The 17,438-nt window shown below is 35.6% G+C and overlaps 1 protein-coding gene across 1 annotated transcript in view; it reads right to left on the reverse strand.

Moving 5' to 3' along the window:
- Positions 1-17,438, reverse strand: part of LOC132557024 (protein still life, isoform SIF type 1-like) — a 130,166-nt gene that overhangs the window by 19,563 nt on the left and 93,165 nt on the right. Inside the window, exons 13-15 of the mRNA XM_060221487.1 lie at positions 12,301-12,521; positions 9,265-9,400; positions 2,652-2,819 (exon numbers count right to left, since the gene is read on the reverse strand). Coding sequence (XP_060077470.1) covers positions 2,652-2,819; positions 9,265-9,400; positions 12,301-12,521 — 525 coding nt within the window. The remainder of the gene's footprint in view (positions 1-2,651; positions 2,820-9,264; positions 9,401-12,300; positions 12,522-17,438) is intronic.

Below are 17,438 nucleotides of genomic sequence, written 5' to 3' on the forward strand. Positions count from 1 at the left end.
TTCTGAAGCCAAATATGACCTCAATGTTATAGAAAAGATAGCAGACCTATAACCACATATTAAAGAGGAACACTTACCTCATCAAAGTTGTATAAGCTAGCTGCACTGTGTTCACTGACATATATATGTAGTACTTACTAAAACAATGATCACCTGCAGCCTTGACCTCTTAACCTGATGGTCATCTTACCTGATCCAACAGGTGTTTGCTCAGGTAACTCAAAGGTAAATACCATGTCCAGAGCACTGGTTATCATTTTAACAGCCCTATAAGTACATGCCGATGAAAGCTAGCCAAGCTCTGATAAGAAAGTCTTGTTTGTTATACACACTTCAAAGACCTTGATCGTCACAATGTACAAATCCCAGACTTTGTCACTTATCACCATGTCCTACAAACCCCAGACTTTGTCACTTATCACCCTGTCCTACACACCCCAGACTTTGTCACTTATCACTATGTCCTAAAAACACCAGACTTTGTCACTTACTACCATGTCCTACAAACCCCAGACTTTGTCACTTACCACCATGTCCTACAAACCCCAGACTTTGTCACTTATCACCATGTCCTACAAACCCCAGACTTTGTCACTTATCACCATGTCCTACAAACCCCAGACTTTGTCACTTACCACCATGTCTTACAAACCCCAGTCTTTGTCACTTATCACCATGTCCTACATACCCCAGACTTTGTCACTTATCACCATGTCCTACAAACCTGAGACTTTGCCACTTACCACCCTGTCCTACAAACCCCAGACTTTGTCACTTACTACCATGTCCTACAAACCCCAGACTTTGTCACTTATCACCATGTCCTACAAACCCCAGACTTTGTCACTTATCACCATGTCCTACACACCCCAGACTTTGTCACTTATCACCATGTCCTACAAACCAGAGACTTTGCCACTTACCACCCTGTCCTACAAATCCCAGACTTTGTCACTTACTACCATGTCCTACAAACCCCAGACTTTGTCACTTACCACCATGTCCTACAAACCCCAGTTTTTGTCACTTATCACCATGTCCTACACACCCCAGACTTTGTCACTTATCACCATGTCCTACAAACCAGAGACTTTGCCACTTACCACCCTGTCCTACAAATCCCAGACTTTGTCACTTACTACCATGTCCTACAAACCCCAGACTTTATCACTTATCACCATGTCCTACAAAACCCAGACTTTGTCACTTATCACCATGTCCTAAAAACTCCAGACTGTTACTTATCACCATGTCCTACAAACCCCAGACTTTGTCACTTTTCACCATGTCCTACAAACCCCAGACTTTGTCACTTATTAACATGAAATAAAATGCAGTATACTGTTTGATACAGACTCTACTTAATGATAATCCCAAGAATGGCATGTTCCTGCGAATAGTGCGCACCTCCTTTTTGACACGACAGTTTTAGCATGAAAAAGTGCGCATTATACACGGAAATTTATGGTATGTCTCCTGAATCATACTATACTACTTAAACTACACAAGGATAGATTTGTAATGTTTGGCACAAAATCATTGATACAAATGGTTGATGAATGAAGGAAATCCACAGCTGGATTCTAGCCATTCTCAAAAGTAATTTTCTATCTACGATCATTGTTGTATATCTATTTTACACAACTCAGTCAATGCTGCTTGCCAAAATGACACAACCATATCAGCACACATTAGCCTGTTTTTTCAGCTTCCTGACAAATACCAGTAGCCAAAGGAAGGGAGTGTCAACCTAAGACACTACCTTTTCCCCTGAAATTGTCTATGATAATGGTCTACCAACAGAGATATCATGACTCCTTGATGTTTGATACAGAAAGTGTGTGATCTGGAACAACAGCTGCTCTTTGTGATAACATTTGTACTACCAATTATAGCAGCTTTCTTACATGGGAGTTAACACTAAACAAACCCCACCCCCCTAAAAACCATATCCGAATGATCTTTGAAAATACATAGTAAAACAATAATAATTTCCAATGGGAAGTGAATTTCTGGAAATTGCTTACAAGAACATGTTCCTATTTCATTTATCTCCAAGGATTCCTTCCACTGATAATGAAATTTGGAGTTGAATAATTTGATCAGCTTGGGAGACTTAATTTATATAACTGTATCATGTGACCCTTATGTGGAACTTACAAGGACTGGAGTGGAAGATTAAAGGGCCCATTCATTTCCCACCACAATCTACTCCTGGGTGTGAAGGTGTATGCCCTCTGTAACTCGTCCTTTTTTCATAGAACTAGGTTTTCCTCTGTGACAGAATTGATTTAGATCGTAATATCTGATGTCAAGGCTGTCACAGATTAGTCTGACCTGTTCTTCTCAGGATATGGTAAATCAGAATTTAGTGCCATACATAAGGGATTTAGGCTTTTAGTGGATTACAGTACATATTCAAATCTTGGCGATGATGGTGTATATTAATTGAATTAGATTCTGACCAAGAGATCTGGTGTAAACCATGAGCTCCAAAGTACCATACCTACTGGAAAACCTTGTACCTGGTCCTGGTGATGTTCATTTGCCCACCAATCCTCAACTATTAATCTGACTAACACACATAAAACAATACCTGTTTGACCACTGGTCAAGGAAATAAACAAGGTGATGATTGTAAATAAACTTACCAGCTTCTTGATGTTGTCTTGCATATCTGGTATATAGTAATTTCCTTGTGGCGCATTTGGCATTTTTATTCGCACATAATGATCTGAGGGATTGAGCTGTCGCTTGCTGCACACCGACTCTAGCAAGTGCTGGACTGATGTTTTCTTGTCCACTCCGACCAAAATATTCTGAAAGATAATACACAGTTGTCAATAACCATTCACAGATGGTGTTTTTATGTCGGTTTTACGTCCAGTCAGTGATGATCAGTGTGGACATACCGATCGGGACTGGTCAAGGTTTAGTCATGTTGGTACTTTCACTTACGCACAACATTGTATTACAGGTCTAATGACAGATAATGAGAAGTGATTTACTTTACAACGTCACAGCAGTAAATATGTCTACCAAAGCAACACCTGTAAGTGCATTTAATATTGCCAGTCAGAACAAATGCACCGATTGACTCCTGCATATATAAATTCATAAAGGGCCTGAAAGTTGTATTTGCAATGCACTTTATGTTGTATATCTTTTAAAATTGAAAACAGAGAAAGAGGAAATAAAGTAGTATTGTAACAAGGTTTGGCCTTTTTAAAAATCGTCTCGTTTTCAATCAAATAAATATTCCTCCAAAATGAAGGGAGATACTCTATGGGATATATCTTCAGTACCTAATCACATAATCACTATTTGTTTAAAAATAATCCCATAAAAACAAACATTGCAATTGTAAGAAGAGTTCAATATTTCTACAAATATGAAATTTTGAATAAATCAATTCAACGCTAAAAGAAAATAATGCAAACCTAGCTGGATACAAAAATACTTCCACAGGCACTTATATACTGTACGTACATACTTATATATATTGTATGTTTATAATGCTGTCTTCAGAATAAAGTATTTTAAAATTATAATATCCAAATAAACTAAGAGATTACACATACCTCAGGCCTTCTCCATTTAATACATGTAAACCCAGGCCTACTTGACAGGTGTGAGTATGTATCACTCCGACCACACGACATGCATGTTTAAGTATAGCAGGTATTATAAAGGTTTAAACATTCAGACCGACAGACAGGAATAAACTTTGTTCAAAGCCATGTTTAAAATGTATCAAAATCCATATATTTTTGCTTGAGGACAAACAATGTACTTACAATCACAGGTGAAGGAAATTACGGCTACATACGAGCAACTTTTACAATATTTAAGTTCAAAATCCACCCCAATATCAAAATACTCAATTCTTACAAATGACAGAAGCGATGGAACAATGCACTCATCACAAGGGCTTTCTACATAATATATCTAATTTACATACAACAAGGAAAATGGGACACTCATCACAATAGTGTAGTACATATATACAATGCACATCATCTTAACAAGAACAGCAGAGACAACTAACCCAACTTTCACATTTGGGTTGTATAATAAACAAACAGGGCCAACATGACAGTCCACTCATTACAATGTAGTCGTACGTACATTTCTCACAAACAACAGAGGCGATGGACCAATCCACTCATCACATTGGGACAGTGTTTATATTTTGTACAAACAGAGGTGATGGACCAATCCACTCATCACATTGGGACAGTGTTTATATTTTGCACAAATAACAGAGGCATTGAAACAATCCATCTCTCACATTGGGTATAAATCTTTCTCACAAACAACATGGGACAGTCCTCTCTAGACTGTAGTAAGTATCATCCTCACAAACAAGGGGTTCAATAGGACAGTTTACTCATTACATAATGGTAAAACTAACCATATCACAGAGAAACGAAAAACCATACCACATAAACAATCTGTTCACAAGTAACCTGTATAGAGGAAATGGTGGAGAGAGGATTGGGCCATGTCCACACACGGTCACATGCTGACACGGAAAATTCATTTAAATATTATAATTTGCAATGTTAGATACTGATTTTTGGTTTGTCTGAACCAAATAGAAGTTGATTAAAACTTCCATTCAAGGAATGTCAACATATTATGGAATCATTTAGCTGATCAAGGTTTTAAGTCCTGTTCAGTGCTTAGAGCTCATGGAGGTATGCTTTCCATATACAATGATACTAATTTTATCAAGAAACGTGCAACATCTGCATCCACTTATGATAACTACTAGCATGAAATTTTGAAGTAATTCTTCCCAAATGACTATATGGAAATGTTGACTCCATGAAAACAAAGCACTGTTGCTCAGAACTCTGTTAGCACCAGGAAGTTCAGGGTTTCTACACAGGGAATTCAGTCCAGTCATGGTATAGTTAAATCTTCTGTACTGTTCCGTGGATTAATCACGCTTTAGTGTTATCTATTATATAGAGAACAAGCCAAACTATCTTCATAGTGATTAATAGTTTACTGGACTGCCAAAATAAATTTGTTTTCCACGAAACAGCACAGCTTTATTATTTAAAGGTCAAAGTTAAATAGTTCTACTCCAAGGTCATATCATTCTAATTCAAGGCTAAACCAATACCGAATGTTCTTGGTTGTCCAACTCCTGCCAACAAATGATAAACACACAACACATTAACTCATTACACCATCAACATGTACTCTGGAAACATCCTTGAAGCTACACAATTTGTCATTGATGGATACATCATTATCTTAACCTTTAACCTTTCCAATGTGTAGCAAAAAGTATCAGAAGATTTTTCTCTGTGCCATTGAACTTTCATTTATCAAAATCAAGTCCGCTGAAAACTTATTGTAGCCATCTAAATATAGGAGGTTCACAGCAGAACTTACTCATCTATAATTTGTAAACCAAACAGTATTAGCCACTGTCATCTACAATTTGTATACAAATCTGTACTAGCCTCTCTCATCTACAATTTGTATACAATATAGGACTTGCCTCTATCATCTACAATTCGTATGTGAGATAGGACTAGCCTCTCTCACCTACAATTTGTATACAATATAGGACTTGCCCTATCATCTACAATTTGTATACAATATTTGTATACAATATAGGACTTGCCCTATCATCTACAATTTGTATACAATATAGGACTAGCCTCTCTCATCTACAATTTGTATACAATATAGGACTTGCCTCTATCATCTACAATTCTTATGTGAGATAGGACTAGCCTCTCTCACCTACAATTTGTATACAATATAGGACTTGCCCTATCATCTACAATTTGTATACAATATTTTACTAGCCACTCTCATCTACAATTTGTATACAATATAGGACTTGCCCTATCATCTACAATTCGTATGTGAGATAGGACTAGCCTCTCTCACCTACAATTTGTATACAATATAGGACGCCCTATCATCTACAATTTGTATACAATATTTTACTAGCCACTCTCATCTACAATTTGTATACAATATAGGACTTGCCCTATTATCTACAATTTGTATACAATATAGGACTTGCCCTATCATCTACAATTTGTATGTGAGATAGGACTGAAATATTCAAATACTGTCACCAATCACTACCTTTCATTTTGTAGCCAAAATAATTTCTTTCAAGTGCAGACCAAACATAATTAAATTTTCTAAATGTGGTTCAAAATCCTTCACAAATGCTTCAGGAATTATCAAGAATTGAATGAATTTTATTTTTTGTATCCCCACTGCGATGATTAAAAGGATGCTTCTTACCTAAACCATATTATTGATAAAGAGGAAAATTTTTCACAAAAGTATGTATTGACCCCAAAAATAAGTGTAAAATACTGGAGCATAACCTGCAAGTACAACATCTTTGTACAGCACACAAAAAGCAATATATAGTGAAGAAATAGGAGTATCCCACCAGGATAGGAGGCAGTAGGTGGTTACGATGATCTATCAGTAATAGTATAGAAATCATATGTAAAACCGTAAATAAATACAGACACATTAATTATTTCACAGAATAATTTGTCAAAATGTAATTACCATCCTAAAAACACATTCTTACCTCTGTGATATATAAATCTCCAATCTAGAGCGACAAACACACCAAGTGAGTAAACTTCTAACGGGTCATGATGTTGTTATGTCTATCATGACAGAACCTGGCCCTCAGACAGCAATACAAACGTATATCGCTGGACAGGTAAACCTCCGCCCTGAGAAAACTACACTAACCGACACAAAATCACTCAAGCGTCACACCATCCATCATTATCACAAAATCAGGAAAATGAAAGAAACTCTGCTGTAATTACACCATTGTAGGTGCTGTGTGAAGTTATTTCTGTTTGTGGCTTGGAAATGACTGTAATTGTGAGAGTCCAATGACGGTTTGTCCATCATGACTGTTTGACTGCATGCACATTAATAACAGTCCAGCGTCTGGAAGGTCTACCATTACTCACAAAGAGCAAAAAAACTCAGGTAGAATGGCTCTATTGGCCTGTTTAGGTAATTACTACATACCTTCAGGTCATAAATGAGATTTTACCTGTGATTCAAGTCACTGATAATTATAATTCACTGACTAAATTTGAAGATGTACGGACATGTCAGATAATTTTGTTACTTTAGATGGTCAATACTTTAGATAAAATGAGGGTAACAACATTCACTGATAAATGTATGGAAACTTATCTTGAACTTATAAACAAAAATGGTTTCACAATATAATGTATAATTCATAATAACTTGATATATCAATAACTCTTGTTGGCCAAGAAACGAGTGGACGGTCAGGCAGATCACCCCACACTTATGTCTAATCACGGATATACACATGACTATACACACACATACAAACCATCCACCTGACCATACACAGGTACCAACACATACAAACTATCCACCAAACCATACACAGGTACCAATACATACAATCCATCCACCTGACCATACACAGGTACCAATACATACAAACCATCCACCTGACCATACACAGGTACCAATACATACAAACCATTCACCTGACCATATACAGGTACCAATAATACAAACCATTCACCTGACCATATACAGGTACCAATACATACAATCCATTCACCTGACCATACACAGGTACCAATACATACAAACCATCCACCTGACCATACACAGGTACCAATAATACAAACCATTCACCTGACCATACACAGGTACCAATACATACAAACCATCCACCTGACCATACACAGGTACCAATACATACAAACCATCCACCTGACCATACACAGGTACCAATACATACAAACCATCCACCTAACCATACACAGGTACCAATACATACAAACCATCCACCTGACCATATACAGGTACCAATACATACAAACCATCCACCTAACCATACACAGGTACCAATACATACAATCCATCCACCTGACCATACTGTAGACAAGCATCACATGTATACTTATTGAAGAAAAAAGAATCAGAATATTTGAAGCACCAAATGCTTGTTGAACTGTTCAAACTTTAGATTTACTTGAATTGTTATACTTCAATGGTCAGTTCGAGCTTTTATCGAGTTTTAAATCTCAGCCACACTCTCCAGGTAAAAAGTAAACAGTGAAAACCTTGAAGTTATTGATTAGTATTCTATGTACCGCAATGCTTCAGAATTTTTTTTGCAGAGAGAATTTTGACAGAAGCATGGGATTTATGGGTGAAAATGAATCTTACATAATATTGGCTTAGAAAAGAATATCTCAGAATATTGTAGCATGACCATTTCTGGGGCACCTAAATATGATACCAGTGTTGTGGAGGCGTTTTCAGCAAATGTGTTCAGTAAATGAGCATGGTATGATTCTGTCCATGAACAGGATGTTTGCATGTGACATCATAACCTAGAGAACAAAAAGTTCCAGATGTGTATGAAAATAATTGCAAGAGGCTAACATCCACTTGTAAAGTCCCGGCATCAGTCCAGTTTTGCGTCAACAGAGGTGAATGCTTAACATGGTGCAGGAGACATTTTGCAAATGAATTCATAACTTAAACAGCTAAAATAAAGTTTCTTTTCCCATTAGTATATCTAGCTGATAAATCATATGCCCTACTGATGACAGTACAACGTAACCTAGGTATGAGAATTTATTCTCAAGAACTCTAATCGTGTTGTGAATATGATGTGTTGATACCCATTAGAATATAAAGTGATGGAAAGCTTTTTCAGCCACAAGGCAATAAACTACGTACAACTGAAGTACGTTTAATGGAGAAGAAATGATACAGTATAGAAAAAGATACTGAGATGAAACTGCATCTTCTTCTATGTGATATAAAAGCTGAAGATCAGACAGTTACATTGACAAGGTGAAATACCCACACCTCAGTGTCAATTTATCTACTATCTCTTAGTAATAGGGCGATAAAACGGAGGTCCTAATGGGCGTTTATAAACATTAAAATTTAGCATTTTCTTCTATTGGAAAGACACTTAAAGCTATATTTTGTAAGATGTCTTTGACCTTGTCACTATGTATTTGTAACTTTTTCCCACAAGGTCTTTCAACTGAAAATTTTGAAACTGAAAAGAATGTTTACTTTAAAAAAGATTACCTGACATTATGGCTGATCTAGCAAAGACAGTTATTACATGAGAGCTGCTAACATACACATGTAATATCATCCAAGATACAAGAAACACACCACGTTATATTGAAGAAGTAGGATTAGCTAGATAATTATAACAGCATGACATACCTGGTTATTTGGTAAAGCTATACGAGACAGTGTTTCCATTATGGCACTTTCTTCTGACTTGTCGGAGATGCCATCAGGTATGTCCTTGTAGAGGTCAGCTACTACTTCATCGAAGTCTGTGGCCTTGTAAACACCACTGAAATATAACAGGTTTGTTATACTGTTAGTTACACCACTAAAAAACATGTTTCAGATTCTCACCTACCAGGACTGTTTCCTGTACACCAAACAAAGGGGAAGTAACCCATACAACCTACCAGGACTGTTTCCTGGACACTAAACAAGGAAGAAAACCAGTCATACAAAACATTTACATGTTCTCTATTTGGTAGAATGTCATTTTGTATGATCCGTGTTTAAGTCAAAATGTAGGTGGGTACCACCATTGTGACAGGAACCAGATATTGTTTCCTATATTGCTTTATGATTAAAATGAGACCTTTCTCACTTCTGTTCCAGCAAAATTGATGAGAATGTACCAAATTTCATAATCTGACACTCCTTTTTACTGGGTTATGTATCTTAATCCTTCTTTCTGTCAAACTGTCTTCATCAATATTTTACTCAACAGAAATTCCTGGTACATTGTATTATTATAATAACTAGGAAACTTCTGATGAGGATGAATGAGCTTACATCCAAAGAAAACATAGAAATGATTAACAATACAGCAGAACATTTACAATACACTCACAGAGAGATTTGTAATAGTATACCACAGAAATGTAATATGTATACCACAGAAATGTAATATGTATACCACAGAAATGTAATATGTATACCACAGAAATGTAATATGTATCTATGTACCACAGAAATGTAATATGTATCTAAGTACCACAGAAATGTAATATGTATACCACAGAAATGTTATATGTATCTAAGTACCACAGAAATGTAATATGTATACAACAGTAATGTAATATGTATCTAAGTACCACAGAAATGTAATATGTATCTAAGTACCACAGAAATGTAATATGTATCTAAGTACCACAGAAATGTAATATGTATACAACAGTAATGTAATATGTATCTAAGTACCACAGAAATGTAATATGTATCTAAGTACCACAGAAATGTAATATGTATACCACAGAAATGTAATATATATCTAGTACCACAGAAATGTAATATGTGTCTAACTACCACAGAAATGTAATATGTATACCACAGAAATGTAATATGTATCTAAGTACCACAGAAATGTAATATGTGTCTAAGTACCACAGAAATGTAATATGTATACCACAGAAATGTAATATGTGTCTAAGTACCACAGATGTGTAATATGTATCAAGTACCACAGAAATGTAATATGTATCTAAGTAACACAGAAATGTAATATGTATACCACAGAAATGTTATATGTGTCTAAGTACCACAGATGTGTAATATGTATCTAAGTACCACAGAAATGTAATATGTATCTAAGTACCACAGAAATGTAATATGTATACCACAGAAATGTTATATGTGTCTAAGTACCACAGATGTGTAATATGTATCTAAGTACCACAGAAATGTAATATGTATCTAAGTACCACAGAAATGTAATATGTGTCTAACTACCACAGAAATGTAATATGTATCAAGTACCACAGAAATGTAATATGTATCTAAGTAACACAGAAATGTAATATGTGTCTAAGTACCACAGAAATGTAATATGTATACCACAGAAATGTTATATGTATCTAAGTACCACAGAAATGTAATATGTATCTAAGTACCACAGAAATGTAATATGTATACCACAGAAATGTAATATGTGTCTAAGTATCACAGAAATGTAATATGTGTCTAAGTACCACAGAAATGTAATATGTATCTAAGTACCACAGAAATGTAATATGTATCTAAGTACCACAGAAATGTTATATGTATCTATGTAATATGTATACATGCTGTTTGTCTATTGACACTTCTATTCAATAGAAAGACTTAAATGCAGGTTGCATGATCTTGTCCCTCCCATGAGACCTAAACATTTAAGATTAATCTGAAGATTTCTTCACTTTCAAGCTCAAGGTATTGATTTTAAAAAATCCTGGTGCTTTTGTAGAGAAAGAAAACAGCTGTTATCTAAATGGATTCAGTGAGATTCACACTGGTGTGTGATATCAGACACCTTCAATTATTTAAAAGAAGAAATTGATACAAATTGATGCTGTACTCTCTTGTCTACAAATGTCTACAAGTGTCAGCATACATGATAGTTTATTCTTGGTAATGTAAGGTATTAATCCATAAGGTCAAATAATATCAATTAGATAAATGGAAATAAAATCCTGAGTTCCTCATATAAAAAAAAAGGAATTTATAAAAAAAAATTTTGGAAGACTGAATGTGCTGATTGTCTTCCAGTAATTTCATAGTTGATCCTTTAGGGTCAAAGTTTAAAAATATTTGACTTCTGTGACCTTGAACATTTTCAGTATCAATCAAGCATCCTATTTGTCCAGTACCATAGACACAGACCCACACTTACTAGGTGTACTTGTTACTCAGAGCCAGACTTACTAAGTATACTTGTCACACAGAGCCAGACTTGCTAAGTGTACTTGTCACACAGACCCAGACTTACTAGGTGTACTTTTTACTCAGAGCCAGACTTACTTGTTACTCAGACCCAGACTTACTAGGTGTACTTGTTACTCAGAGCCAGACTTACTAAGTATACTTGTCACACAGAGCCAGATTTACTAAGTGTACTTGTCACACAGACCCAGACTTACTAGGTGTACTTGTTACTCAGAGCCAGACTTACTAGGTGTACTTGTTACTCAGAGCCAGACTTACTTGTTACTCAGACCCAGACTTATTTGTTACTCAGAGCCAGACTTATTAGGTGTACTTGTCACACAGAGCCAGACTTACTAGGTGTACTTGTTACTCAGAGCCAGACTTAATAAGTGTACTTGTCACACAGAGCCAGACTTACTAAGTGTACTTGTCACAGAGCCAAACTTACTTACTATAGACCCAGTCTTCCTTCGATGACCCTCTATACCCACTTTGTAGATTCCTACTTACTCAGTATTGGCGCTCTTTGATGGACTCGTCTTTATGTTGTATTTGAAGGTGCCATCACCCCTCGGGGAGAGCATTCCCCCCTTATGGTGACCTTTGCCATAGATATTGGGTACCACAAGTGGCTTCCTGGCACACACCAGAGCATGAAATGACGTGACTGTGAAGATTCCCAATCTTCCTAATGTTGTCTTGGTAACCTTGGATGCACTGGCAAGGAGGACCTAGATGATGACAAGAAAGAGAAACAAGAGATTAGAAACCACAGAAGTGTACATCAATACCCCAAATCCCTACCCTCTACACCCTTTTGTGTCTTTTCTGGTCATCTCACACCACCTAATCAAACTCTGGTGCCACCAACACCTAAGCTTCGTCAGACATCACACCTATGTTTCAATAAACGAGCACCTTGTACTCATGTCTATCCAAATGATTTGCTGTACGTCAAAACTATATTGAGTTGTGAGAGTATAAAACACCTAGGTTATTGGTCACGATCCTTACAAAAGGTCTCTGCTATATATACAAGACCATTGTCTTTCCCTATAGGTTGTGGACAATCACCATTTATCAGCCAATATGTGATGATCAGATAAATGTAATTCGATGTGTAAGAAAGGAAGTTGTAATACCTGTATGGTGAAATCCTCCTTTCATTGAAGGATTAAATTTGAATAATTTTCGATGTTCTTGAGCCTTAACACAAGCATGAGTACACTGGATCAATAACATGAAACATAATCAAATTTAATCTAAGTAATTTTATCACAGCTAGATTGGAATATTTTTGACATTTGCACCAGGACTCTTTTCATTCATAACTTCTTACAAAGCTACATTGGCCAATCAAGTGTGACATTACAAAATCATATTAGTGTTTCTATGTTATAAGGTGATAATACTTAAAAAACAATCAGCTGATGAAAGTGTTTGTTTCCTAGAGGAATAGATCACATTAACAAACATCCCTAAAATAGCCAGAAATCTTAATTAATTTTGGAACAATACTGTTTATCTTATTTAAATCACGATGTGATAAAATGTAATATGATCCCATTGTACAGTGAATCTTGATTGCAGAGGGATGACGACATATCTGAAAGGTCAAACCAATCAGAATAACTTGATAGTAGTACCCCATCTGAACTATACATTGTTATAGTTCCTGTAATAGTCTTTATCCATCTGTTTCATATTTACTCTAATTCCAGCAAGATCTGTATAGATAGATTATTCTGATTAATTCTTCTACAAAAATGAGAAACAATTTCAAATCAACACAGAGGAAATACCATTGAATAGTTGGGTGTATCACCTGACTCATACCTTACATAACGGATACACATGAAACTACTCCTGGAAAATGGATATACACTTGGTCCTGACCCTTAAAGTACACCATCCAATAAAATGATATATGTCAAGTCTAGTGCCTAAAAATATAATACCTTTAAAAGTACATCATCCCATAAAAAACAATGCACTGAAGATGTAACACTCCTTAAAGTATATCAATCCATGCAATAATGCATTGAATATGTACCACTCCTTAAAGTACATAATTTCATGAAATACTACACTGAATAAGTACAACTCCTTAAAGTATATCATCCCATGAAATAGTACACTGAATATGTACCACTTCTTCAGATACATCATCCCTTGACATTATTTACACCAGCTATTTATTTTGTATATTATAGAGTACATCATCTATGAAATAATATCCAAATTGGCATCATCATGTAAAGTATTCCATCTTAATTATTAACTTAATTATTTAAGTCACTTTAATACAGGCATCTGTCAACTAATTATAAATTGTGAAATCCTTTGAATGGGTCCAATTGTCATATCAGATGGATTAACAGAGATGGACGTGGTCAGTTTCACTCACATCAGGTCCCCAAAGAGGATAAGTTGGAACTAGAGAGAGAATTTATTTAAAATTTCCATCACAGTATACAGTGAAATGACCGGAAATTAACACATATTCAAGTTTTATATCCAAAATTGAATATTAATCCAACTCAGTTCTCTTCCAATCAAATACTACATTAGTAAAATTAAAATAACACAAACACAGAATGACAGCTGAATAACTTAATCCATATTTCAACACAACTTCCTGTCAGTAATTCAGTCATCCACACATATTCTTTTTCAATTAAAGAAATGATGTATATCCTACCAGAGATAAAGTTCCATACAGAAAGAAGTAGGATTTTTCAACACTTTAAATGGTATCCTAGCGATGGCTGTGCGTTAGCTCGGGTGCTGTGTGTTCGCCAGCAGTTGTAGCCTGTGTGGAGCGAATCGATGGCAGAACTGCTCTTACTTCATACACACTGATCAATGTCTGGCGTTATCATTCATCTTAGTCAATTCAAATTAAGGGACATTTCAACCAGTTTACTTTATTGGTATCAATTCAGGGGAAAACAGCATTTCAAGCTTGGAGTATATGACAAGGGACAGAAGGACAAAGGCAGCACTAGTGTTCTGTATTGATGAGGAAATCACGGGTGGCATTACACAGCTGTTCCAGTTATTACACAGTGCACAGTTGATTACTCCCACGCTCAGCAAGTCACAACGTTAGTCTAGCAAGTCACCACTCTAATATGGGGAGTCCTTCATAATGACCGACTGTCATCTCAGACCCACTGACCAGTCTTAACTGACCAGCCGATAATATGATAGTATTGATCTACTAGGACTAAATCAGCGCCAGCATCATACATGAGAAGAAGGCAGGCAGTAAATAAATGTTTGGTAGATAATTTAGGAGCAAGCCTTAACAACACATAATCTAGAGGTGTACTAAATGGTGATAATGGAGGTAGGAGCTCAGTTGGAGGCAATAAAGACTTCTAAAACAGTTCAGTCTATAAATCTACAGCAGCATTCTGACAGATCAAATTAACAGCATACTACCTAAAGTTATATAACTTAACTGATAAAGCAAATTTCTAGTGCTAAAGTTTTACTTGTGAAATTTGTTATCCCACTAAGGGTAAAATGTAATATCATATCAGTAATCTTCTGTCAACCATTACTGTTATCACTGTCAACCATTGATGTAACTTCATGTCAACCATTGTTGTAAACCTCTGACAACCATTGATGTAACTTCATGTCAACCATTGATGTAAACCTCTTACAACCATTGATGTAAACCTTGGACAACCATTGATGTAAACCTTGGACAACCATTGATGTAAACCTCTTACAACCATTGATGTAAACCTTGGACAACCATTGATGTAAACCTCTTACAACCATTGATGTAAACCCCTGACAACCATTGATGTAAACCTCTTACAACCATTGATGTAAACCTCTTACAACCATTGATGTAAACCTCTGACAACCATTGATGTAAACCCCTGACAACCATTGTTGTAAACCTCTGACAACCATTGTTGTAAACCTCTGACAACCATTGTTGTAAACCTCTTACAACCATTGATGTAAACCTCTTACAACCATTGATGTAAACCTCTGACAACCATTGATGTAAACCTCTTACAACCATTGATGTAAACCTCTGACAACCATTGTTGTAAACCTCTGACAACCATTGATGTAAACCTCTTACAACCATTGATGTAAACCTCTGTCATCCTTAGCTGTCATCTATAGCAGTTATGCTGTCAACTTCACCATCCTGCAGTTAATCATTTTGTAAACCTCTATGAACCCTTGCCTTTTATGTAATTTTATCCTTTAAATCACTGACGCCTGCTTCAGATAGAAATGTCTCAGCCAATTCAAATCGAATTATTTTGCAAGAACAAATTATTGAAAAATGAAATTGTAATGATATCTGTATTTTTTTTACTTCATCTCAAAAATCATTTGTCTTGCTTATTTTTGCACTTTTGAGCCTCAAAGATTAAAGTAATTAACATCATTTCTATGGTATCAATAACCCCACAAGTTGTTCTATCCCTAATTTATCTGGTGATTGATTGGTGGTACTGTAAACACATGGAGGCACAATAACCTTAATTATCTTCTGTAAAAACACAGACAAAATAACCATGAATCTCTAATCGGCACATGTTCATTGATATCATTGCAATTATTCAATCTGACAATCACACAATATATAACCCACAGATCTTTATATATCCAGATTTGTGTTTGTTTTCTATTCACAGTATACAGTGATACAAGGGAACCGCATTATCCCACCTTCATTCCAAGCTAATGGAGGAGAAACAGTCCAGCTATTCTTGGAAAAGGTCAATTAAAATGGGAGACCTTTGTTTTAAAACCCTGGCTGACATTAGCTAGGTAGCTAGGGGTAGGAAAAATGTGATATTATAGTCATGCACTATGATAGGTGACAGAGAATTCTCTAGAAGTGGGAATCTTACATATGCTGTCAACTTTGGAATTATTTTAAATAAAACTGTTTCTTCATTAATCTATTTGATCTAGATATTCATTCCAAACATACCTGGTATCACCAGATAATTTCAAACAACATGTGACATTTTTAAGCCTGCTTTTTTGTTTCAATTTTTGAATTTAATTATTCAGCATAAATAATCATATATAATTACAACAAACTACAGTTTAAGTCAGGGAGAGATTGTAGGAGTGGCATATTTTTTTCACTTTTTGATACATATGCATGTAAATAAAGTGTACAAAGAAGTATAGAACTATTAACATATCAGGTTGTGAATACATTATATCAATTTACCCAGGTCTGACATCACAATTGCCTGATCATGGTGAGATAGAGCCCAAGGATAACCCTAAAGTTATTTTTATATGTAAGTAGTGTACTAGGGAGAACCCTAAAGTTATATGTAAGTAGTGTACTAGGGAGAACCCTAAAGTTATTTTCATATGTAAGTAGTATACTAGGGAGAACCCTAAAGTTGTTTTTATAAGTAAGTAGTGTACTAAGGAGAACCCTAAAGTTATATGTAAGTAGTATACTAGGGAGAACCCTAAAGTTATTTTTATATGTAAGTAGTGTACTAGGGAGAACCCTAAAGTTATATGTAAGTAGTGTACTAGGGAGAACCCTAAAGTTATTTTTATATGTAAGTAGTGTACTAGGGAGAACCCTAAAGTTATATGTAAGTAGTGTACTAGGGAGAACCCTAAAGTTATTT

The sequence above is a fragment of the Ylistrum balloti genome, unplaced genomic scaffold, assembly GCF_031769215.1.
Source record: "Ylistrum balloti isolate Yb309-2 unplaced genomic scaffold, AGI_CSIRO_Ybal_v1 Utg370614, whole genome shotgun sequence".
In the NCBI taxonomy this organism is placed as follows: domain Eukaryota; kingdom Metazoa; phylum Mollusca; class Bivalvia; order Pectinida; family Pectinidae; genus Ylistrum; species Ylistrum balloti.